The sequence below is a fragment of the Bombyx mori genome, chromosome 23 (assembly GCF_030269925.1).
Source record: "Bombyx mori chromosome 23, ASM3026992v2".
NCBI classification, from domain to species: domain Eukaryota; kingdom Metazoa; phylum Arthropoda; class Insecta; order Lepidoptera; family Bombycidae; genus Bombyx; species Bombyx mori.
Genome location: NC_085129.1, coordinates 19676884 through 19702084, shown reverse-complemented (window position 1 = coordinate 19702084; position 25201 = coordinate 19676884). Strand labels below are relative to the sequence as shown.

Below are 25201 nucleotides of genomic sequence, written 5' to 3'. Positions count from 1 at the left end.
CATTTTTGTCCACCTTGAGATTTCATTGATCTTGTTACATGTCTCTGCAAAATCGACTTACTTATATTAAATTGCTTATCTATTTCAACTAAAGACTTATTCCCAATTTCGCTTCGAATAAACTAGATTTTTACCAACAAATTTAAAAAATATTGTTATAACTGTATAGACAACCCTACAAACCTGTACCTATTTATACTTAGGTCGTTTCCATTTCACGTATTCTCATCCCAATTGACCCCTTTTTCGTTGTTATTTGTACCTAAGACGTCCCCAATATCCCCAAAAACAACAGATTTTTACATGTATTTTTATTTAATCAAATACATTAAAACCAATAACAACGGAGACTTACCTTTGATATATATGCTGGTTCAAACACTAAATAACGTTTATAAATCATAGTCGTCTTCTATTATTATCAAATAAATAAAAGAGAGCAAAGTTTCTAGCACTAAAATAATTACCACCACAGGAAGTTAATTTGAAACGCGATTTTTCATAAGTTAGCAGGTATTATCATGCATATTCAGAGTTGTTTTGTGAACTTTCAACATTCTACTATTAAACTACAAAAAATGGAAGATTTTGCAACGAATATAAAACTTTTAATGAGCGTCAAAAGATTTTCCCGGTTTTTTCCCGATTCGCCTCTCAATCCCTAATCGCCCCATTTTACCGGTACCTACATACCCATTAGACGTGCGCTAATCATGTTCGGAACTGGATTGAACATGACATCGTTCTTTTGAGTGTCGGAACTAGTTCCAGTAAACATGTTCGCGGAACTGTTTAGTCCCACGAACATGTTAAGTCTAGTAGCTGTTTGTAGTTTGTAGCTGTTTAGTTCCGCGGACATATTAAGTCTAGTAGCTGTTTGAAGCTGTTTAGTTCCGCGGACATGTTAAGTCTAGTAGCTGTTTGTAGTGTAGCGAATCACGTATTAAGTTATTATTAATTACACAATATTTTTCAAAAAGGTATTAAAAATACAATTTTTTAAAAGCACTATATAAAAATAGATTGCCGCTTATGGCAATTATTATTGTAATTATTATTTTGTACGGTTTTTAGTTTTAGGTTCATTGTTACAGCTGGTTGCATAATTTATTAATGTACTGTAATTACTTTGTCATAATTTCAACTACTCTACTACTTTCATTATTTTTCAATGTATTGTATGATGCACCGGAAACTATAACCTATCAGTTGTTAATTAAAATACCACGTTATTCTGATATACAACGTAATTTGTGCTCGTTGTAGCCTTACCGAATAGCGAAAGTGGTGAATGTTTTAAAATTCTCTAATTTTGAATTATGATTTTCTAAGAAATGGTCTACAAACACTTAAGGTTAAGTGCTCGTAGGAATAATCCATGGTCAAGGTCAAAATCCATAGCAAAACATTTTAATTTATTCAACTATCGACTGTAACACGTAGGTCGTAGAGCATAACTTCAATATTAATAAAAATGTAATATGAAAGAGCTCCACACGCAGTTTCATGCACTCGCTCCATCTCACTCCCTCGTATTCGTGCCATATGTCGCCTTATCTCTTTACGTGGACTCGTGTCGGTTCGAGACTCTTTCGGGTGGACTCGCCGCGCCACGCCTCCGCGCCGCGCGGTACCTAATACCTATGCTCTAATCATGTCCGCATGTCCGTCATGTTCAACGCGTTCGTAGTTCCTGCATAACAGTACACTTGGAATGGAAATGGAACTGTCTGAACATGTTAATTTTGACAACTCGGATTGAATGATATAGTTCCATATGAGGACATAGTTCCAGGAACTATTTAGGTCCGGAACTACGCATGTCTAATACCCATACCTACCTACCTAATAAAAGATATTAAAGATTAGAGACCTATCTACTATCTAGTATCTGTCAGTCTGTCAGTATCTGAATTGGTGGGGTGTGGGTGAACGTGTTTACTTAAATTATATCATAAAATAAAAATTAAAAACATCTTAGCAATAGGTTTTATCTCGTGATGACATAGTGCAATTCGTTATACAAATATTGAGTTTGTCTTATGAACTGAATAAGGAAATACTGAGAAAAAAATGGGTGCTAAAGTGTCTAGAACGGATTTCGAATGGGTTTATACGGAGGAGCCTCACGCTAGCCGCCGAAAAATAATTCTAGGTAGGTATTTAACCAATTACGTCATTATAAATAATACATGAGTTTTGATTTTGGACATGATAACTACGTATTCAAACGCTAGGTAACTCCTACTGTGTTTAGAAATATAACATGTGACACCGGTTCCGCCCCAATTGACATCGCAGAAACCGCTAATAAAACTTGATGGTCAAGTTAATTGACTTCTATCGTAAAAAACTTTAAAAAGATCTCCAAAAGCAAAAGATGTTATTCAAATTGAAAAATATCGACGTTTTTATGCGTATTAACGAGTGATATGTTAAAATTTCGTAAATTCTCGTTTTGCGTCATATTTAAAATGAGACCTGTACTTTACTGCAATTGAAATGATTTACAATGTCACGTGACATCACACTTATAATAAGTTCATATACTGGTATCTTTGTGAGGTTTGGCGGCGGCCGGCGCGAATGATGTATACTCTTAGCTAGTATTCATATTGTTACATATGTCCAAAAAATATCATTAACTTCATCGTAAATGCCAAAAAAATCATATAATCATTTAAAAAATTTACCTCAGTTCATTGTGTTTCTGTTTTTATAAAACCCGCATTTAATAATCTTTTTTATTAAAAGGAAAACATATAGACCCCCAATAGACTATAGGTTTGAAAGATGGGGCAGTTGTTGTACTCTAAAACTGAGACTTAGAATTCATGTCTCAAGGTGGTTGGAGGTATTTACGTTGTTGATGTCCATGGGCTCCAGGTTACTGGGTTAAGTGATTACACTTAACGCTAGGTAAGCTGTGAGCTTGTCCACCAACCTGAGCAATAAAAAAAATCGGTTAATACTGTTGAGGGGAATGACATGTTGTAGATAATAATTGAGATGTAAATATTGGGTCTCAAAATGCATGCATGTTCATATTATGAGTATTATGCTTATAGAGGTGTGAAAAGCTTTGTTTAAGGTGTGGTTTGGTTTTTGCAATTTAACAGGAGAAAAGTCATTTAAAGATTAAAATTTGAACAAAATATCATAACAAAAAATTTCTTCATCAATTTGAATGGAGTAAACTTAGTTGAAGTTCTATTAAAAACATAGAACTGTTGATACTAATACTAAATAAAACAAACTTTTAATTACAAATGTAAATATGGTGTATTACGCAAAATTTTAAGCAATAAAAAAAATTAACTATTTGAATTTGATGTATAACTTCATATCGGAGGATGTCTTCAAAGATTTCCATTACTATCTTTTATTATGTTATAAATAAACACAGTCCAATCTGGAAATCATAAAACGCCATGTTATCACTCACTATCTTGATTAATTACTCCCATAAAATGTAATGATGAATCATAATTGAATTTTGCTCAAAAATTAGATTAGACTACTTTAGATAAGTTTTTTTTATTGTGGACGAGCTCACGTCCTGCCTACGGTATTAAGTGCTTACCGGAGCCCATGGATATGAACAACCTAAATGCTGCCAGCCCACTTGAAACATGAGTTCCAAGTCTCAGTTGTTGATTGTTGTTCTGGTTTTGATTACAGTATCGTTGGACATGAATGCACCGAGCATCATATCCTTTAGGCCACAACGATATTGAATTATCGTATTACAAATATTTTTACTTTATCAACCAATGCTTGTGTATTGTGTCATTTTCTGCATCATCTGTGGGCTATAGAAGAAGGCTTTAGGCATTAATTTTGCTAATCTTCCATGCTGAAATAAAAAGAAAGAAGAAAGGCTTTTAATGTAACTTCTTTAAATAAATATGCCTGTCCACATAGCATTTATATTAATGTCTCAAAACACATAATCCAGTGTACATTTATTTTGTTACTGGTGGTAGGACCTCTTGTGAGACCGCACAGGTAGGTACCACCACCCTGTCTATTTCTGCCGTGAAGCAGTAATGCGTTTCATTTTGAAGGGTGGGGCTGCCGTTGTAACTATACTTGAGATCTTAAAACTTATATCTCAAGGTGGGTGGCGCATTTACGTTGTAGATGTCTATGGGCTCCAGCAACCACTTAACTCTAGGTGGGCTGTGAGCATGTTTTATTTTCTTCATCCATAATGTTGTCACTCTCATCTGTCATTCTTCTCTTTTTTTCCTTCAACTACCTCCAAATGGTTGAAGTCTTTCAACCTAAACGTGGTAGTGGTCTTTTTAGTCGCCACAAAACCGTCCTATCAAACAATTCCTCGGAGCACACTAGTAAACACACGTAACAAACTAAAGTTTTGCTTTAGAGCGAAGACTTAAATGTTGCTTGAGATTGGCATTGCCGACAAGTCCAACGGCTCTGTTCTCTAAAAGCTTACCACCAGTAAACTTGGTATTGTATAAAAGACGGTTTTCTTTATCAGTGTGCTTAGTGCGAGTTTTTTAACGTTCTCGATAGCGTAAAAGTTAGCTCATATTTACATTGTATGGAATGGGATTGTTTGCCTACGTTTGCCGCCAGGGGCGCTGTTCCAACTGCATACAAAATTGGGCTAACTTTTACGCTATCGAGAGCGTTAAAAAACTCGCACTAAGCACACAGAGCTTCACGTTTCTTAACTCCAGTCTTCAGAACATCTATTTACAGTTCGAGTGTACGTGCTAATCACTGTAAACAATTGTGAACTAGTATCTTAATTAGTGCAAACTGAAGTTTTAACGCTTTCATTGTTTTGTTAATTGGCGTGAGAAGATTTTGTTAAACGAGATTGGTGCGATCTCGGATAATGCTGACCGTGATGGCTGCGGTACCATACGCTAGGTCATAAAACCATCGACTACACCACCACTGTAAAGACGTGCAATGTTCCCTAGTTTTGGGCTCTTGTCAGTCAGGGACTAGCTCTATGCAGTAGCTTCTTGCACAGCGTCTCCTGGATCCTCCTATGATATGGGACGGTATAAATATCATTTCGACTCTGTTTCCTAGTGAAAAAGTGTCACAAACAGAAAACTTACTCGGGACTGTGAAGTAAACTGCTTTTTGATTTCGGAGCCCAATAAATTCACTCATACCTATGTATAGTATACACATAGATGCATGCACACACACACACACACACACACACACACACACACACACACACACACACACACACACACACACACACACACACACACACACACACACACACACACACACACACACGCACGCATAATGTCTTACTTAAATGATAACGCCTAATGATCTCTCAACACTAGTCCGCAACGTCTGTTAAGAACTTTTTTTTTTGGGCCGAAGCCAAACCTCCTACAAGGTTCACGCGCCTAGGGGGCGCGCGGGGTATGTGGAACTTGACGATCTGCAAGGTGTTGAAAGCAGACCGCGGGCCCAGCCTGCCGCGTCGGAACGCGATACACCCCCGACCGGGTTGCTGTTCCACAGTATGTTCGGCGAAGACAGCGACGACGACAATGCGGACCAAATTGCAGTCTGCAGCCGCCGACGCGTCGTCCTGTCCTCCTGATGCCAGCGCGCTAGAGTGACGGTAGCGTGCGGCGCATCCTCAACACCCTTAGGTTGCCCCGTGACTATCACCAGGAAGAGACTGCCTCCTCATAGGGCCGGAGCTGGATATTCGATCCCCGGCTCGGCAGCTGCGGCACAGCGCCGAGAGGGAAGAAGAACTCTCCCTTTCCCGTTCCATCGCCTGCCAGGATGCATCGCTGCCGAGCATCGTAGTCACGACGGTCGGAAGCGACAATTTCGGTCCTATTTTTGCAACGAGGACGCGGCACTGCTCCGCTAAAGCGGGGCAGTACGCGAGCGTGTGCTCCGCCGTGTCCTCGTTGCAGCCACTGCAGTGGTAGCACTTCGGCGTCGGCTCCCTCCGGGCGACGAGGTGCAGGTAGCGACCGAAACAGCCGTGTCCCGTGAGCATCTGCGTCGCTCGGAATGTGAGACGTCCTCGGTCGCGATTCACCCAGTCCGAGAGGACCGGGTGGACCGCCTCGACGGTCCGTCGCCTGTAGGCGGGGTCCGCCAGGCGGCGAGACCACGCCTCGAGCATGGCACGCCGAGATTGGAGTTTCCGTGCTCGAATTTCCGCCGCGCCGGGACGTGGCTCCTCCTGGAGCGGAGATCGCATCACCACGTCATCCGCAGCAAGCGCCTCCGCTTCCAGGCCCCAGGGAGGCGTCCCGGCGAGCACGTACGCCGCCTCGAACGAGACGGTGCGGTATCCACGAACTGCTCTGACTGCAATCGCGCGCTGCGGACGTCCCAACGCCGCAACGTTGTCGCGGGTCAGGGCGTGTTACCACACGAGAGCCCCGTGCAGTGTCGACCGCACCACCCCCGTCTCTCACACCCCCGTGTAGAGGCAGCGCACCACCACGTCAGGCCCCCCGACGTTCGGCAACAGCCGACTCAGCATCTGTGCACAATTTAACCTAACCTAATCTATCCTAAGAACGAGGGAACCTGGAGATCAGTAATACGAGTTTTTAAACCTAGTTCCTTCCTTCCTTTTTGAACCTTCAGCTCTTTCAAAGCCTAGCAAAATAAATTATAAGGTTAATCTCTATTTGTATTTGTACTATACATTTAAGAGAGAAATAAATAAAAACAATGCATCTTCCGAATCAGTTAATTTTAGAAAATCGCGAATAGGCATTATTGACCGTTATCGTAAAACGAATGCCTTCGATTAGCAACAATACAATGGACTTTTATCTTTATCGCATATTAGATAAGGTATCATTAAGGTAGACGCACGTGAGGTCCAACACGTGCGTGATACGATTCCGCAATGTCCTTGCGCTGATAATGATGTAAGTGAGTCTCTTGTGAGTCCGCACGGGTAGGTACCGCCAGGCCTATTTCTGCCGCCTAGCAGTAATGTGTTTGTAGTGTAGAACTTATAACTCATGATTTAAGATAGGTGACTACGGCATTTACGTCGTTGATGTCTATGGGCTTTTATTAAGCAATAAAAAAAGGGAAATGCAAAATGTTACTGATTAACTTGGAATGGGTATTAAAAGAGATCGAGAAAGGAAGAAAATACATGTTTCTGCGGCAAAGACCGTATCGACTCTGATTGAATCGAATTACTTATATATTGTTTTTTTTTTTATGAATGAGGGATTACTGATGGCCCAGAGCCTCTGCAGTATCACCAGGACAGGTGGGCGGGCAAAGGCTCCGCCAGGAGGGAGATTAAATATTGTATGAAGTAAACATAAATACGTGCAACAGTAAATTGATGATGCATAATTGAATATAACTTCAAAATAATGTATTTGATTATTTTTTTTACAGAGAAATATCCTGAGATCAAACAGTTGTTCGGCTATGATCCTCTTTTCAAATGGGTCGTGCTCAGTATGGTCCTGGCGCAGTTCGCGATGATGCCCATAGTCCAGCACCTGAGCTGGCCGATGACCCTGATTCTCGCCTACTGCTTCGGCGGAGTCATAAATCACTCTCTGATGCTTGGTGAGTGAAATTGATTTGATGAACGTGACGGCATGCATACGGCTCCATATTCCCGCCAAGACTCGTCAATAGCTAGTTTCCATGGGTTTCTCGCCAGATCTTCTCAGTGAGTCGCGTTTCCGATCCGGTGGTGGTAGATTCTGCGAAGCACTGCTCTTGCTAGGGCCAGTGTTAGCAACACTATGGTTTGAGTCCCGTGAGCTCCCCTAAACGTTAAGGAGAAGCTGAAATAGCCTCTCAAAGCTATGAGCATAGGCAGGAAAAAAAATTACTCGGACTTAAATCTTCTGTCTCTGTCTAGTTACGTACAGCGTACATTCGTTACGCGAATGTGTCCGTGAGTGAGTACACTTACGTACAATAAACATGTATAGCTCAATATAAAAAAATCAACACCGATTCAATATAAACTAAAGCAGGGGTGAGCTACCTTGCGGTAGGCAGCGGCTTGGCTCTGCCCCTGGCATTGCTGAAGTCCATGGGCGACGGTAACCACTCACCATCAGGTGGGCCGTATGCTCGTCTGCCTACAAGGGCAATAAAAAAATAAAAATAAAAAAAAAACCTTTTTCATCTATGGGCCAATTTAAATTTTAATTAATAATTGAATTCAATTAAATAATTTTTGGCGGGCCGCACATAGATCAAATTTAATTAATAACTTACGAAACTTTATTTCTTTATTAAAAACTAGCTGACCCGGCAGACTTCGTAGTGCCCCCATCGATAAATAAAAGACACATCAAGGGGACACATCAAAGGAAAAACAAAATTGTTTGTTTTTATATAATTCCGAGCTTTTTCATTGTTACCTACCTTTTAAACCTTCTCTGGACTTCCACAAATTATAATTCAAGATCAAAATTAGCCAAATCAGTCTAGCCGTTCTCGAATTTTAGCGAGACTAACGAACAGCAATTCATTTTTATAGATATATTAAAAATAAACAAGAAAAGAACAAAAAAACCAATGGATGGGAGAAAGTCGATAAAATAAAATACAATTTTAGAAATGCTTGGCGGGCCGCATGTTGCTCATCCTTGAACTAGAGCAATGCATGTTATCGAGTTATCTATTCATTAAATAACATAATTTATCCTGAACTTGTTCGATAATTATTGATTCGCTTGAAACTCGTGTAAGTTGTGTTCGTAATTGCAATATCAGATATCATAAGCTGCGTTACCTACATTAAAAAAAAAAGATATAATATGATATAATAGATTAATATACTGCTGATAGATTAATTAAGGGCGTTGATATGAAACGAAATCGGATAAGTGTTATTGCATGTTGCCCAGTCACGCTTTTAGGAAATACGAAAGCAATTTTGTTACGATTTTGCGTTCGCCTGCGACGGACTCGCGACAGATGAAAAATATTAACCTAGTACTGCCTTCTGTTGTCGCGGATCGCAGACTGATTTTAGCCAATTACAGTCTAAATATTGTATAGTTTCTACGTCGCCTGCGACGGACACGCGACAGATCAACAACGTTAACCTAAAGCTGCCTTCTGTTATCGCGGATCGCAAACTGATTGTGACAACTACCGTCTCTAAATATTGTATCGTTTCTACGTCGCCTGCGACGGACACGCGACAGATCAACAACGTTAACCTAGTGCTGCCTTCTGTTTTCGCGGATCGCACACTGATTGTGCCAATTACCGTCTAAATATTGTATAGTTTCTACGTCGCCTGCGACAGACACGCGACAGATCAACGACGTTAACCTACTACTGCCTTCTGTTTTCGCGAATCGCAGACCGATTGTGCAAACTACCCTCCAAACAGAATATTCAATAGTCGACGGATTAACAGATGGGGCTGGACGGAAAACGAAAGCTGTGAATGCGGATGCCCAGAGCAAACTATACGCCACATTGTCATGGAATGCCCACTAACGAGATTCGCAGGCCAAGTGGAAGATCTCAAAAATGTAACAGAAGAAGCTATAGATTATTTCACAAACTGTAAATTTAAATTATAACCACGCAGTGTAAACGAATGCCATACGATAAATAAATAATAACAGCGATAGTCGTTCGTAGCCAATAAAACCTTAATGCGTTCGAAACTTCAGAAACAATGAGCGAGCCTGAAGCTTACCTACATGGGACGTCATTCTGTCTAGTGTCTATATTGAAATGAGAGAACACGAAAATTGTTAAATTTTGCTTGTGTGTAAGCCGGCACGAATAGGCACCGCCATCCTGCCAGTTTCAACCACGAAGCTATGTGTTTCGGTTCGAACGTCGTAGAATTCAATTTAGACTTCGATCTTCATGTCTCAAGTTGCATGGCGGCGGTCATGTTGCGTTGTCGTCTAAGGGCTCCAGTAACCACTTAACACCAGGTGGGCTGTGAGCTCGTCCACCCATCTAAGCAATAAATAAATAAAAAGCTTGGTGTCAGTGGTGGTGGCGGCCCAGATGCGAATAGCAGTCTTGCTGGACAATGCCCGTATAGTCTGCCGGTTTCTCTCCCAACGCTCCGGCCGATTGCTGCCCACCTCGCCGGAGTGTGTCCTGCCGTCTTCTCAGGCGAGGCAGTGTGTCATACACATGATAATAATAAAATCTTTCGGAATAGGACTAACCACAGAACACTACCACTGAGCAGGAAACGTATTTGTATCAATAGACTTATTGATAATGCTAGTAAACGCCTCCAATGTTGAAGGCTCTCCTCCTCGCGTCGTTTTTCTCATTACTGAGGGTCGTGACTCCCCCGCTGCATCAGTTTCTCCCGTACGATTTCCCTCCATCTTCTACGATCCTTAGCTTTGTGAAGGACATTGTGGAAGTTGATGTCCAGAGAAGATCGTATTTGGTCCGACCATCTCGTAGGACTGCGTCCTCTGGGACGTTTGCCATCTACCTTTCCTGTCACCATCAGCTGTTCAAGATGTTGAAGGCAGTGAGAACGATATCATCTCAGCGCTTATCCCGTCAGAGCTTTGAGCGTTTGATTTAATTCCGTTAATAATCTTAAGAACCGTATCCTGATAGACAGTTTTAAGCGTAAGCTTTAAACCCACAGACACAGCCCACTGAGTTTCTCGCCGGATCTTCTCAGTGGGTTGCGCTTCCGATCCGGTGGTAGATTCTGCGAACCACGGCGCTTGCTAGGGTTCGTGTTAGTAACATCGTCGGGTTTGAGCCCCGTAAGCTCACCTATTATCCCGGTGACGCTGATATGGTCTCTCTAGAGTCTAGACCGTCAGCTTAGGTAGGAAAACAACAACGGAGATATGCTAAATAAAAATGTACACTCATAATCATATCGCGTTGTGTTATCAATCGCACGATTTTTCGAATCTAACAAATCCGTTGCACGTACGTGACAAACGTGAAAACCCAAGTAGGTAAAATAATGGATTTACTAAATGGATACGTGAATTTGAAAATTATCGTTAAAATAATTTAGTATAAAGACTGTTTTGAATCTTTAAGAGGACTTAGCGATCTAGGAGCGTAGAGGCCACACTTGCGATCCTACAATAGTAAATTCATTCTGTTATGTACTAATTGATTATAATAGAATAGAATCTGTCGTCCGCAACTGTGAAAACTATACATTCGAAGCGTAGTAAGTAATATGATTACCAAAGAAATAGCGAGATTAAGCCCCTGTCCTGGTGAAACTAGAAAGGCCTCCGGGTCACCAGTAATCCAATTTAAATTTAAATTTATTTTGGCGGGTCACACATATATTAACACTCACTAATAAGTTACGAAACTTTATTTCTTTATTAACAAACAAACAACAAAAGAACAGAAAAACGAATTGATGGGAGAAAGTCGATAACATAAGTTCAATTTTATAAATGGTTGGCGGACCGCGTGTTGCTCATCCTTGGTCTAGGGCAGTCTAGGCCATAATAATAATAAGAGAATGGTGGAGAGGGCACGTGATCGTGGTCTCCTCCGTCGGGTGTGGCCAGGTTATGGACTCTTCGCAAATCAGTACCGACGATTCGTGGTGCACTCTTCTATCTTCACTCCGACGATGTGTTCGAACTTAGGGCTCGGATTCTGGTTGAATTCTGGCCAAAGTGCATGCCGTTGGGGATCCTTGAACGAGACCCAAGAAGACGGTGTAAGCAACGAATAAAAGAGCAACCTGGTGATGAAAGACCGCCTTCAATGTGGCGTCCAGACCACCGATTGTGTGGCTCTATCTGCCTCGTTTGTATATAGCCTCATGCGATAAGTGAAACGATAAGGTTCGACCTCAACATTCCTCGCTTGCGTCTCCGCAACGGAAGTCTGGCAATTGCTGCCTGAAAAATAAAAAAATGCTACGTCTATTATTATACGTGAAGCGCCGAGTTCATATCGATAAGCGACCTTGAAACATTACATCATACGATTACATTTTCGGTGACACGATTGTTTGCAACGTGTAAATACAAATGGCACTCGGTCGACAGTGACGCATTACAGATTATAAACTTTCAATCGTTAGTTAATTAGGGTTGTGTAGGGTTAAGCCTTTTTGCCTACATGTAACCACAAGAGGTGATTCTGACTTCAGCAAAGGCAATGGGTGAGGTCTGAGCTCAGCCTGAGAGAACTTGCTAGTATCTGCCCTAGCAAGAATTTCACCTTATCTACCACAGGAATGGCGACCCACTGAGAAGATCCGGCGAGAAACTCAATGGATTGTGTCTATAGGTTAGGTTGCACGTAGAACTCTTCGTCGCGTTCGACGAGAACGGTGACCGGAATGCCTAAAACAACGGGAGTGGTTATATCAGAGTTGAGTTGCTTCAGCAAACGATCCAACGAATGAAGCAAGTTAAGATTATTTTGTTTTCGTTCGCAGCGATCCACGAGATAGCGCATAATCTAGCGTTCGGTCACAATCGCCCATTACACAACAGGCTATTCGGATTCTTCGCGAACCTCCCGATAGGCGTACCGATATCGATCAGCTTCAAGAAATACCATTTGGAACACCACAGGGTGAGTACATTTCGCGAGTATTGAACATTTTTTGTACGACCAGCAATCTAACGCAAAATAACGCTCGAGTTCAATGGACACGTGAGAAGGCGGTGTACATTGCGGCTTCACGAACCACTCCCCAAAACAACAATGATTTGTCTTTTTTTTACTGGTGGTAGGACCTCTTGTGAGTCCGCACGGGTAGGTACCACCGCCCTGCCTATTTCTGCCGTGAAGCAGTAATGCGTTTCGGTTTGTAGGGTATAGGGTGGCCGTTGTAAGTATACTAAGACCTTAGAACTTATATCTCAAGTGGGTGGCGTATTTACGTTGTAGATGCCTATGCGCTCCAGTAACCACTTAACACCAGGTGGGTTGTAAGCTCTTCCAACCATCTAAGGATTAAAAAAAAAAGTTGAAGTCGCAGAATTGAAAAAATTGGGTATCCTTTATTAGTTGTACCATCAAAGCGATTGCTAGCTCGAATTTTGACCTCATATCTCAAGGTGTACGGTGACATTCGGGTTGAGGTCTACGATCGCTCAATACTAGGCCGTCTGCGATTAAACTTGATAAATAAAACTGGAATTCATCAACATCGAATTGGAATTCCCTATTAAAATATCTTGATGCTTTCTTTCAGTACCAAGGAGACGAAGTTATAGATACTGATCTACCGACCCTGCTGGAAGCAAAACTGTTTTGCACGACGGGCGGGAAGCTGTGCTGGCTGTTCTTGCAGCCCTTCTTCTACGCCCTGAGGCCGCTCGTGGTCAGGCCAAAGCCGCCCACGCCCCTGGAGCTCATCAACCTGATCATTCAGCTGTTTTTCGACGCCGTCGTCGTGAAGCTGTTTGGTGAGTGACCGTCCAACATTCGATTTAAGGCTTAAACTAAACTATAGTAGAATTATTTTGTCGGTGCAGTTTGGGTCATAAAACATATCCCGGCTAGGGCGGTGAGCATGTTGCGCGGGCGCAACGCCATTATCGGTAAAAACAAATGAGTCATCGAAGGCAGGTACACGGCGGCGGGGCGGTATACGAAGGGTGGTGAGACATTGTTATGTTAAAAGTCATTTGTACTTACCTGCAAATTATAGTACATTATGTCGAAGAGAAATGTGTTTTTATGCATTCGTTCTCTGAATTTCTTTAGTGACACAATGGCTACTCCTTTGTTTTGAATCAAAACGGCAGAATTAATTCAAAATAATATTGGCACGTGTTGTTATCAACAATGTGTTAAAAATTTTCACTGATATAAGAATAGATCCCGAAAAGTTACAAAGTGTTAATTTCTGCCGTTCTCGTTAACTTGCTGCGACGATATGTGGTGTAAGTGTTCGATTAGTGATTTTTTCTTTCATTTATATCACTAACCCACGAAATGATATAGATTTAGATTATAGGATTTTAATAGACTAGGAATTAAACTAAAAAAAATACTTTTATAGTTTTCTTTTTATTTGGCCAAAACGAGTAACAAGATTAAGGCCCTCGCCCACTGTAGATTTATATATTATTATAGAGTATAGATTACCCCTTAATTAGTGTTTCGATGAAAATTCTCAACATGAGTCCGTGACAATATTACTAAATCTATACTAATATTATAAAGCTGAAGAGTTTGTTTGTTTGAACGCGCTAATCTAAGGAACTACTGGTCCGATTTGAAAAACTCTGTGTTAGATAGCCTATTTATTGAGGAAGGCTATATAACATCACGCCAAGACCAATACAAACGGAGCACCAATAAAGAATGATTCCAAATCGGGTTTTTTCTAAAATAAATTTGTTCTAAAATAAAGCATTATTTGTGAACTATTCCACGCGGACGAAGTCGCGAGCAAAATTTAGTAATGTATAAGGTGTGTTGATAGCTCACTGAGTTTTTCGCCGGAACTTCTCAGTGGGTCGCGTCTCCGATCCGGTAGTAGATTCTGCGAAACATGGCTTGCTGTGGTCAGTGTTAGCAACACTCCGGTTTGAGCCCCGTGAGCTCACCTACACACGTTAGGGAAAAGCTGAAATAGCCTCTCAAGGCTATCAGCAAAGGTAGGAAAAAAATTGTAATAATTGTATAGCATCGTTTTTTCTGTGTAGGTTGGAAGGTGCTGGGGTATTTGGTGTTTGGTTCGCTGATGGCGATGGGCGTCCATCCAGTGGCGGGTAAGTTGAATATGTTCTTGTTATCACTACGACTTTCTCTCGTCTCGAGCATGGCGGATGGAGGAGAGGACCACAAGTCATATACACGAAGAAGTGTTTGCTGAAAAGCGACCAGTTGGGGCGACCAGACCCTAGCAAGAGGTGTCGCTTCAAAGCTTTACAGGTGGTAGGGCCTCTTGTGAGTCCGCGCGGGTAGGTAACACCGCCCCGCCTATTTTTGCCGTGAAGCAGTAATGCGTTTCGGTTTGAAGGGCGAAGCAGCCGTTCTGAGATCCACCTTGAGACATGAGTTGTAAGATCTTACACTACAACGACTGCTCCATTTTTCAAAGCGCAACTCATTAAGGCTACCCGTGAGGACTCCCAAAATATTCTACCACCAGTTTTTGTGTTTACACCACGAATCGAAACGCATTACTGTTTTAAGGCAGTAATGGGCAAAGTGGTCAAGGCTCCCAAGGCAGCCCATTTTTGTTTTTAAACGACTTCAAAAAAGGAGGAGGTTCTCAATTCGACTGTATTTTTCTTAATGATTGTTACTTGATAACTTTTGACTGGGTGAATCGATTTTGATCATGATTCTTTTTTTCAATTTGGTCCAGTTCTGATAATGGTATCCATGAGAGAACCATACAAGTCTTAAATTTGCATTAAGTACGTGCGCGACAAATAGATGAATAACTCAATAACTCAACATCACGCCAACCGATTTCGATGATTATTGTTTTTAGTGTATATTTGAAGTCGGTTTTTTTTAAAGCATGTCTATGTATATATTTTTATCCAGGTCATTTCATATCCGAGCACTACATGTTCAGGAAGGGCTTCGAAACGTATTCGTACTACGGGCCCCTGAACTGGATCACGTTCAACGTTGGCTACCACAACGAGCACCACGACTTTCCCGCGGTCCCAGGCCGGAGGCTGCCCGAGGTGAGTCCACGGACGCGTCAAACAATCTTCCCAGGACAGGCCAGGCTTTACTGGTGGTAGGACCTCTTGAGAGTCCGCGCGGGTAGGTACCACCGCCCAGCCTGTTTCTGCCGTGAAGTAGTATAATGCGTTTCGGTTCGAAGGGTGGGGCAGCCGTTGTAACTATACTGAGACCTTAGAACTTATATCTCAAGGTGGGTGGCGCATTTATGTTGTAGTTGTCTATGGGCTCCAGTAACCACTTAACACCAGGTGGGCTGTGAGCTCGTCCACCCATCTAACAAAAGAAAAAAAAAGAGGCCATTTCAGCCTCAAATTAACATGTAGGTGAGCTCACGGGGCTCGAACCTGAGGACGTCACTAAGACTAGCCCTGGCAAGAGCTTCGCAGAATCTACCACCGGATCGGAACGCGACCCACCGAGAAGATCCGGCGAGGAACTCAGTGGGCTGTGTCTGAGAGTTAATTTACTCGTCGAGCACTTCGTCGCAGGCGACGGGTTCGACGAGAACGGTGACCGGTGCTTGAAACGGTGCCTAAAAGCACCGTTAGTGGATCGGGAGGATCCGTAATGACGTGTTTTGGGCGACGTCGGCTGTTTACCATTCGGTCTGCAGGATCGGCTATGTAGTTACCGGACAAACAATTGGATCATGTTTTGTAAGATGTAGATGTAACTATACGGAGACCTTACAACTCATCTCAAGGTGGGCGACGGCATTTACATTGTAGATATCTATGGGCTCCGGTAACCGCTTAACAACTGGTGGACTGTGAGCTCGACCATCCATATATAAAATAAATAAATAAATAAAAAATATGATCGATCGAAGTGGTCTTGATGTTTTTTTGACTTGACAATGTAATTATTGTAAATCATTTAAAAGCTACTTTTACGGTTTTAACCTCGCGTATGTTTTGTTTTATCATTTTAAAGTTTATTAAAGTTAAACGAACAAGAATGCAAGATTAAACCGGTAAAATCAGTTTTAATTGAACCCGGTAAAAGGACAAACCCGAAATCCATACAAACTTGGGCCTGGCGTTACAGTGCTAGAATTTGGGCATAAGTTACAATACCTAAGAAGGTTTCATGAGCCCAATTTTCAGGTCTCCCAGCAATGGCCAAATTGGTAAAATCACACAATGTTTACATTTTAGGTTATGTTTATTGTTCGAGATATTTTAATAAAAACGATATTTTTGAGGCTGTTTCCTACTAAAGATGAGTAATTTTTTACGAAACCTGTTGCAGCAGCAGGTTGCTTTAAAATAAAAATGGAACATGTTACGAGAAATCGCGCGTTAGATTGTTTACGGAAACGAACGAAAGCCAAAAATTAAAAACAACGTAATGCGAAACGCGCTGCCCACGAAATGATTTTTTAAAGGGATTTTATGACCTGGTAACTAAGACCTTTAGGTCAGTCTTATTTTAATTTTAATGAAAACTTTTTTATATGAAAAACTATATTTTTAAGATAACTTTTTTATATAAAATATAAATCATAACGTGCTCCCATATTATCTCATCACATTTCATTTTATTTTATTTGATGCCTATTTTTTTTTCACTTTTTATTGCTTAGATACCCATCGACGAGCTCACAGCCCACCTGATGTTAAGTGGTTACTGGAGCTCATAGACATCTACGACGTAAATGCGCCACCCACCTTGAGATATAAGTTCCAAGGTCTCAGTATAGTTACAACGGCTGCCCCGCCCTTCAAACCGAAACGCATTACTGCTTTACGGCAAAAATAGGCGGGCGAGAGGCGCGGACTCACAAGAGATCCTACCACCAGTAAAATTATTAATGTAACTACACCATAGAAAAACTCAAAGTACCAAATCGACTTTTTCATGTTATATTTAAGATTGCCAGTTGAAAATATTTTGAATAGCCGCAGTTGCCGACATGATTTCGTGTCATAACTAAATGGCACAGTTATTTATTTCTTTTAATGATTTTTGTAAGTAGATTTTGGTGCTTTACGTTACGTTATTCAATGAGATTAAAGCCGAATTTACATTACGAAATTAGTGGCGTAAAATTAATTTCGTGACATTAGTTTTACCAACAGTTTCACGTTTAATTAAATACTTTCGTAATGCATGCATTAGTTTCATGCATGGAAATTAGTTTCGTGCCCTGCGCGATTTTTTGGTGAAATTAATGTCATGCAACTAATTTCATAGTGTAAACGCGACGTGAAACTAATGTCGCGAAAGGGCCTGCGCTGTGCGGACGTGTGTATTGTTAGTTCGGACGCGCTTCAAACGTTGAAAATGGCAAACCAACGATGGAGTACAGATAAAAATATAGATCTTATTAATGAATATCAGCGAAAACGGTGTCTCTGGGACCCGAAACACCTACAGTAAAAAAGCAAAATTATATTCACTCATTCGATAATAGTTTTTATAACTCTCAGGATCTTCATCTGCTAATTCAGAGACTAACTTCATTGCACCTAAATGCCTTCTTGTTGACCATCCTCGAATCTACCAACCTTTTTTTCTTGATAGTCTTTTTTTTAAGTTTATAGGTATATAAACATTTCTTTAGCTACATTGAATATAGCATATAGCATAGAATTTAGCTTTGATGGTGATGGCGCCATGGTTACTGCGATACTGTGGATTTCGCGACACTAATTTTTTGACGAAATTACTTTCGCATATATCGAAACTACTTTCGTGAAACTGAACTCAACATGCATGACACTAATTTCGTAATGTAAACTCGGCATAAGCTTATAGTCTGGCCAGCGAATCATGGCACAACTAAATAGCGGCAATCCAAAATATCTTCAGTTGGCAACATTAAAGATAACATAACACGATTTGATACATTTGTGTTTTTCTATGGCATAGTTACATTAATATAAAAATGCAAAACTACCCTTTCATGCTATATTTAATGTTGTCAGTTGTAGATATTTTGAATTGCCGCCATTTTAAGTAGTTGTGTCACGATTCGATGGCCATACTCTATTTACATTGATTAAAATACCTATAAAAACAGTCATTTATCCTAAAGCAAAAGAGTATTAATTATTTTTTACACTCGATTTCCACTAAATCGATCCTATTTTATGGATGCTCTAATTCTAATCCGCACGTTTGTGGAGCTAGTTACGTTTATTGAAATAGGTGTTGCAGATGTTTACAAAGATTGTTTAAAACAAAAAATTGAATTCAACTTATTTTCTACACTTGGCCATTGTCAATGAAGCTAAGATTTTAATAGGTTAATCAAGCAAAATAGACGAATTTTTTGGTACATATCCCATTCGTGTAACGCTTAGGCCCAAAATGGGGTTTCTCCTTTGTTTTAATTAACCCGGTAAAAGTAACTTTAATTATTAACACGACTGAAACAAAAATCCTAAGAAACCACTATAACTGTGAGGTGTCCGATTCTTTTTGACAAGTTTAGTTCTTTGCATCGGTTGAGTTAGTTTATTATTGTATAGTTTTATTAGTTGTACTCAGAAGTTGATTTGGTTGTATTGAATCTGTTTAGTGATTTCTTATTCTTTTTTTTAAATTAAAACCAGTAAGTTTTGAATTTATACTTCTTGAAGCAAACAGAATTGTGATCAAATTATATCTCATATATTGAGACGAATTATTGAGAATTTCAAATGTAATTTTAATGTTGTTTTTTTTTTAAATATTATTTCTACACAGCTTTTATACGCCTGAACGTCTTCACGGTTCCACCTGGAGCCCATAGATATAATTTCCCATATGCCCCACCCTTCAAACCGTATCGCATTACTGCTTCACATCAGAAATGGGCGGGCTGGTGGTACCTAACCGCGCGGACTAATAAAGCCATGGTGGTTTACCGTGATTAAGTTTTGAATAATATTGCATGAGAATTTTTCTGTTAAGTGTTTGTGAGTTATACTGAGAAGAATAATTGAATTTTAAAACTCGTAACGTGTGTTTCTTTATTTTTTTTATAGGTAAAACGCATAGCTTCGGAGTTCTATGACACGCTGCCTCAACACAATAGCTGGTCAAGCGTACTGTATGACTTCGTGATGGATCCTGAAATCGGTCCTTACGCCAGGATGAAAAGGAAGCACCACGGCCTAAAGAGCTAGGTACAGGTTATTATTAAATAAAAAATATGTATACATATAGAGGACAGAAGGGCTATTTGATTTAAGCGAAATTTCGATGGATACGCGACATTTATCTTTGTAATTAGACGTACGTTTTATTTGGTATCAGCGTCAACAGTTCGATGTTTTTAACTGAACTTCAATTATGTTTACTCCATTCGAATATCTGAAGAAGTATTATTTTTGATAATTTTTACCAAATTTTAACCTACAAAAAAAAAGGTTAATTGTGTGGACGAGCTCACAGCCCACCTGGTGCTAAGTGGTTACTGGAGTCCATAAGCATCTATCAACGTAAATGCCGTCACTCGCTTTTGAGATATGATTTCTAAGGTTTATAGTTACAACGGCTGCCCCACCCTTCAAACCGAAACGCATTACTGCTTCATGGTAAAAATTGGCAGGGTGGTGGTGCCTAGCCGTGCGGACTCACAAGAAGTCCTACCACCAGTAAAGGGTTCTCCTGTAATGTCGCTTAAACTAAATCGCCTTTCACCCCTCGATATCTATTAACATATATGAGACAGTCAGCGCAAAAGTGCCCTAAGCTTTCACTATAGTCAGTGTGGAGGGGTATCATAATGAGGGGTCTGAACTTAATTTTTACACTACTTCGTTGGCAAAAACAATACCGTAAAATGTGGGAATTTGGACACTTTTTAAGTTCAACATTGTTTTTTATCGTTTTTAAATTTTCATTTATAATGCATTAAGATATTGTTTAAAAAGAATAATCATAAGAAGTTACAAAAACTCACTTGTCCCTATTCACCCAGGCTATGGGGGGGGGGTGAATCGGGTCGATTAAGAGGACAATAGAGTTTTTCGATAGTGTTGGCACTATTTAGTTGTTAGGTAGGTACCTAACTTTAGTTAATTAACTTTTTAATATCTTTAATGAGTTACAAAACTTTGATGACTAAATTGAGCTATTTAATTTTCGTGAATACTAAATAAAAGTCATATTCAGTTGAACAAATTAAATCGAACAGCTCAACAAAGAACTGTGACGTCCCAGATTTGTTCCTAATTCTAACTCTAGTCTCTATTCCCCCCAATCAACTGTACTTAACTTGTATTGACAACTGTAACATGACAACTATGAAATTCATCGCTTGCATCATTCCACGTGCGTTGAAATTAACGTCAGACGCATACTGTCGACCCGGATCCGTAAAGTTTCTGACGCCGTAAAACGTGAATCCCTGAACGACTGCCGCAATGACGGAACCACAGATTGCAGTGAATGCGCGAAAATAATGTTTACAAAGCCATATGTTATCTACGGGTGATACTAAGCATAGGCCAGTTTAGCATTTATTATGTTTTAAATAAATTGCAATATATTATGTATATGATAAATTGTGGGTTAGGTCACTTTTGCGCTGACGACCTCATTTAATATATTATTTAAATGTAAAACCAATGTTTAAAGGGTTCCTTTTTATGAGAGAAATCGCTTCTCGTTTGTAAACTTCAGTTAACTGAAGCTACTTCGCTGTAAGCGAACGTGTGTGAGATATAATATTTGTACTATAGATATTACTTTAAATTTTTGATATTGATGCACGCGTATAGACGAGGTTGCAGCTGATCGTTGAGCGGTTACCGGTGCCCATGGGTAGCAACGCGTGACTGCATCGTAACGTGAGCTCGAAATGCCGAATCGTTGAGAAAGAATATAGCGCGTACTAAAAGCGTTGTTTGGCTCAAAACTAGTCCTATACCTAATAAGTGCAGATATACACACACACAGTAATTCGCACCTTTAGAATTGGGAATGGAATGTTATAAGAACAAAGATAAATTATACCAATTAATGATTACATGTTTTGACAAAGAATTCTATTACCCAAACTATTTTCTGATTAAAACATGCGTTGGTGGCCGCATGAAATAAGTTGCGGGTCGTTGCCTGGAGAGCCCTTTACTTACCTTTACTAGACCTAGATTTGAAGGGTGAGACAGCCGTTGTAACTATACTGAGACCTTAGAACGCATATCTCAAGGTGGGTGGCGTATTTATGTTGATGTCTATGGGTCCCAGTAACCACTTAACATCAGGTGGGCTATGAAGCTTGTCCATCCATAAATATAATAAAAAAAAAAAAAGCGACAATCCAAAATTATTATTTTTGTTAAACTCCAGAACTGTAATTGAAGATTTGAAATGTCTTCGTTTTTCGATTTTAATATTTTAAGGTATGCGGTTGATTTAAAAGAGACAGAAAGAGTACTTTGTCTTTTTCTGGACTAAAAGACTGTTTAATTTTATAAACTGATAGAATAAATGTTTTATCAGTAATTCGAAGTGTAAAGCTCGTTTTATTAAATTTTTTAGTTAAGGCCCTTCAATTCTTAAGGTGCGAATTATATTACTTTTTTTTTTCGGTTTCCGTGAGTCATACAATTAAATATAGTTAAAGCCACTTTTACGGATTAAATTAGATTTTACAAAAATAACAATAAAGAAAATAAAGAAAGTCAATGCATTATTCTAATGTACTCGAAATTAGAATTTTCTAATGAAAAATTTTCTAATGAAATTTTCTAATGAAATATGTACTCAACAAATGTTCACGATTGACTTCCACGGTGAAGGAATAACATCGTGTAATAAAAATCAAACCCGCAAAATTATAATTTGCGTAATTACTGGTGGTAGGACCTCTTGTGAGTCCGCGCGGATAGGTACCACCGCCCTGCTTATTTCTGCCGTGAAGCAGTAATGCGTTTCGGTTTGAAGGGTGGGGTAGCCGTTGTAACTATACTGAGACTTTAGAACTTGTATCTCAAGGTGGGTGGCGCGTCTACGTTGTAGATGTCTATGGGCTCCAGTAACCACTTAACATCAGGTGGGCTGTGAGCTCGTCCACCCATCTAAGCAATAAAAAAAAATAAAAAAAAAGAATAATGCATGCCTCGGCCTTCCATGACCACGTTAACGGTAATTCGAAGCGTCAGAAATAATACAGTGAGCGTAAAAAACGCGAGATTAAACCTGTAAATTAATTTTAATTAAACCGTAAAAGTAGTTTTAATAAAACCGTAAAAAATATTTTAATTTAAACATCAACAACTCTACAAAATTATACCTAGCGTTTTGATAAAAAAGCCTATACAGGGGTAGATTAATTATATTAAATGCTTGCTAGCAGTTACTGGGTATTTATGAAATTTTGTGCAAAAAAAAATTTGTTACATAATTGTTTACAAAAAAAAAATGCATTATAATAAATTTATCGTATCGATGGGGTGAAAGGCTATTTTTTTAAAGCGACATTTTTGAAACTTTACTGGAGAGCTGTTTAAAGTGTAAAATTGGAAAAAAAAATATCATGACAAAAAAAACTCCCTCAGATATTTGAATGTAGTAAATTTAATTGGAGTTCAATTATAAACATCGAACTGTTGATGATGATACTAAATAAAATGCACCTTTAATTACAAAGATAAATGTCGCCTAAATTAAATACCCTTTCATCTCTCAATATATGGACCGTTTATTTTGAAAGTGGTGTAAGTCCATTTTCTTTTGTTTCGAGAAAATTAAAGGTTGCTATATTTGTTGATTTAAAAATATAGGCAAATCATATGAGGTCTGGCTACACCACCTACCTCTGTCAATTGGACTTACACCACTTTCATAATCCATGATTATGCAATTTCATTTACCGACCGATTTTAAGTTGTACAAAACATGGGATTTTTTTGAGAAATTAAACACGGACTAGTTATATATAAAAAAATTACATTAAGTTAAGCATGAATTACGTGATAGCTCATTTTTCTCAAAATTGAACTTCACCACTTTCAAAATAAACGGTCAATATAATAATATATTTTATGGATACATAACGCGCCGATTCGATTCTTAGCTGAGCGAATTACGTATTTTATAAATACGAGTGTAATAATTGAAATTGAATTAGTTTTCTCAAATTTAATTCAATTAATTAACTCGTATTCTATTAATATAATTGGATTCAGTTAGTTGCGTTAAGAACGTTTTCAAATCGTGTATTAGATTTCGATTAAAACACTAAATGTATTTGGAAGCCTATGGGTCATAAATTAATTTTATTAAAGGAGAGTTGAGAGGTTTTTGGGGTTATATTTTTAATAATACTGTATACACAAGAAATCAATAATAAAACTTATTTATTGTTATTGTAAAATATGTTTTTTCTTAGTTTTAACTCATATGAAAGAGACTGTAGTGTATCTCTTGTGTTACTTGTATAGTTTTATTTTTACTACCTGTATAGGCAGACGAGCAAACGGGCCACCTGATGGTGAGTGGTTACCGTCGCCCATGGACATCAGCAATGCCAAGGGCGGAGCCAAGCCGCTGCCTACCGTTAAACACTCTCCACAAGCCTCGTTTGAAGAAGGACATGTTAAATCATGGAAACCTGACTACGCCAAATACACGAATCCTCCCCCCCCATTATCTGAAGCGTATTGGTCCTGTATTCCCCCCCCCCCATTATTTGAATCGTATTGGTCCTGTTTCGACTTATATTCTTCCTAATTACAATTGCTTCAAATAATTATTTAAATAAAAACACTATATTGGCGTTATAGACTCTTATATTTTAAGATAACGTTAGAAGAACTAAACTTGACTTGTAAATAGTATATTTTGATCTATAATCGAATATCAGTTGTCATGTCATTAACAGCAGTCAGAACGAGACGCCCATAGGTTGAGGCTTCGTACTCGTCAGACCGGTCGACTTTAGTATTAATGTGACGTGATTGCGTTCACGAATGCTCACAACAACTCATCGGCGTACCGACAGTGTTAATGACACTGGCGAAGGTAGCATCTGAGCCGCTTATTGTCAGCGCAACGTATCGATACATTTATTATAAAAGTTTAATTGTATGTTTATTGGAATTATTACATGTGTATTTTAATCTCAAATCGATATGTTGAATTTAGTTTTTTTGTTTTGTTTGGAAAATAAAATACTCAAAATTGTATTGGATATTACTTATAGGGACTTTAAAAAAATAAAATTTATAAAGTTTTATAAATGTGTTTTTCTTATTAATTTATGTTATTTTTTTATTGATTTCCTGGGTGTACGAGCTCACAGCCCACCTGGTGTTAAGTGGTTACTTGTGCCCAGACATCTACAACGTAATGCGCCACCCACCTTGAGATATAAGTTCTAAGTTCTCAGTATAGTTACAACGGCTGCCCCGCCCTTCAAACCGAAACACATTACTGCTTCACGGCAGAAATAGGCAGGGTGGTGGTACCTACCCGTGCGGACTAACAAGAGGTACTACCACCAATAATTACGCAAGTTATAATTTTGCGGGTTTGATTTTTATTACACGATGTTATTCCTTCACCGTGGAAGTCAATCGTGAACATTTGTCGAGTACGTATTACATTAGAAAAATTG

The 25201-nt window shown here is 39.4% G+C and overlaps 1 protein-coding gene across 1 annotated transcript; it reads left to right on the top strand.

Annotated features, from left to right (window-relative positions):
• Positions 1-1893: 1893 nt before the first annotated feature.
• On the top strand, positions 1894-24824 carry LOC101744040 (sphingolipid delta(4)-desaturase DES1). The gene is made up of 7 exons (XM_004930737.5): positions 1894-2155; positions 7408-7584; positions 12416-12555; positions 13181-13394; positions 14643-14708; positions 15496-15641; positions 19620-24824. The coding sequence occupies exons 1-7, from the start codon at positions 2074-2076 to the stop codon at positions 19758-19760; spliced, it is 966 nt and encodes a 321-aa protein (XP_004930794.1). The 5' UTR covers positions 1894-2073; the 3' UTR covers positions 19761-24824.
• Positions 24825-25201: the final 377 nt, after the last annotated feature.

Coding starts and splice junctions, on each gene's coding strand:
- LOC101744040 (XM_004930737.5), top strand. CDS start 2,074: ATGGGTGCTAAAGTGTCTAGAACGGATTTCGAATGGGTTTATACGGAG. Junction 12,556..13,180: donor ACCATTTGGAACACCACAGG/GTGAGTACATTT, acceptor GCTTTCTTTCAG/TACCAAGGAGACGAAGTTAT. Junction 14,709..15,495: donor GGGCGTCCATCCAGTGGCGG/GTAAGTTGAATA, acceptor ATTTTTATCCAG/GTCATTTCATATCCGAGCAC.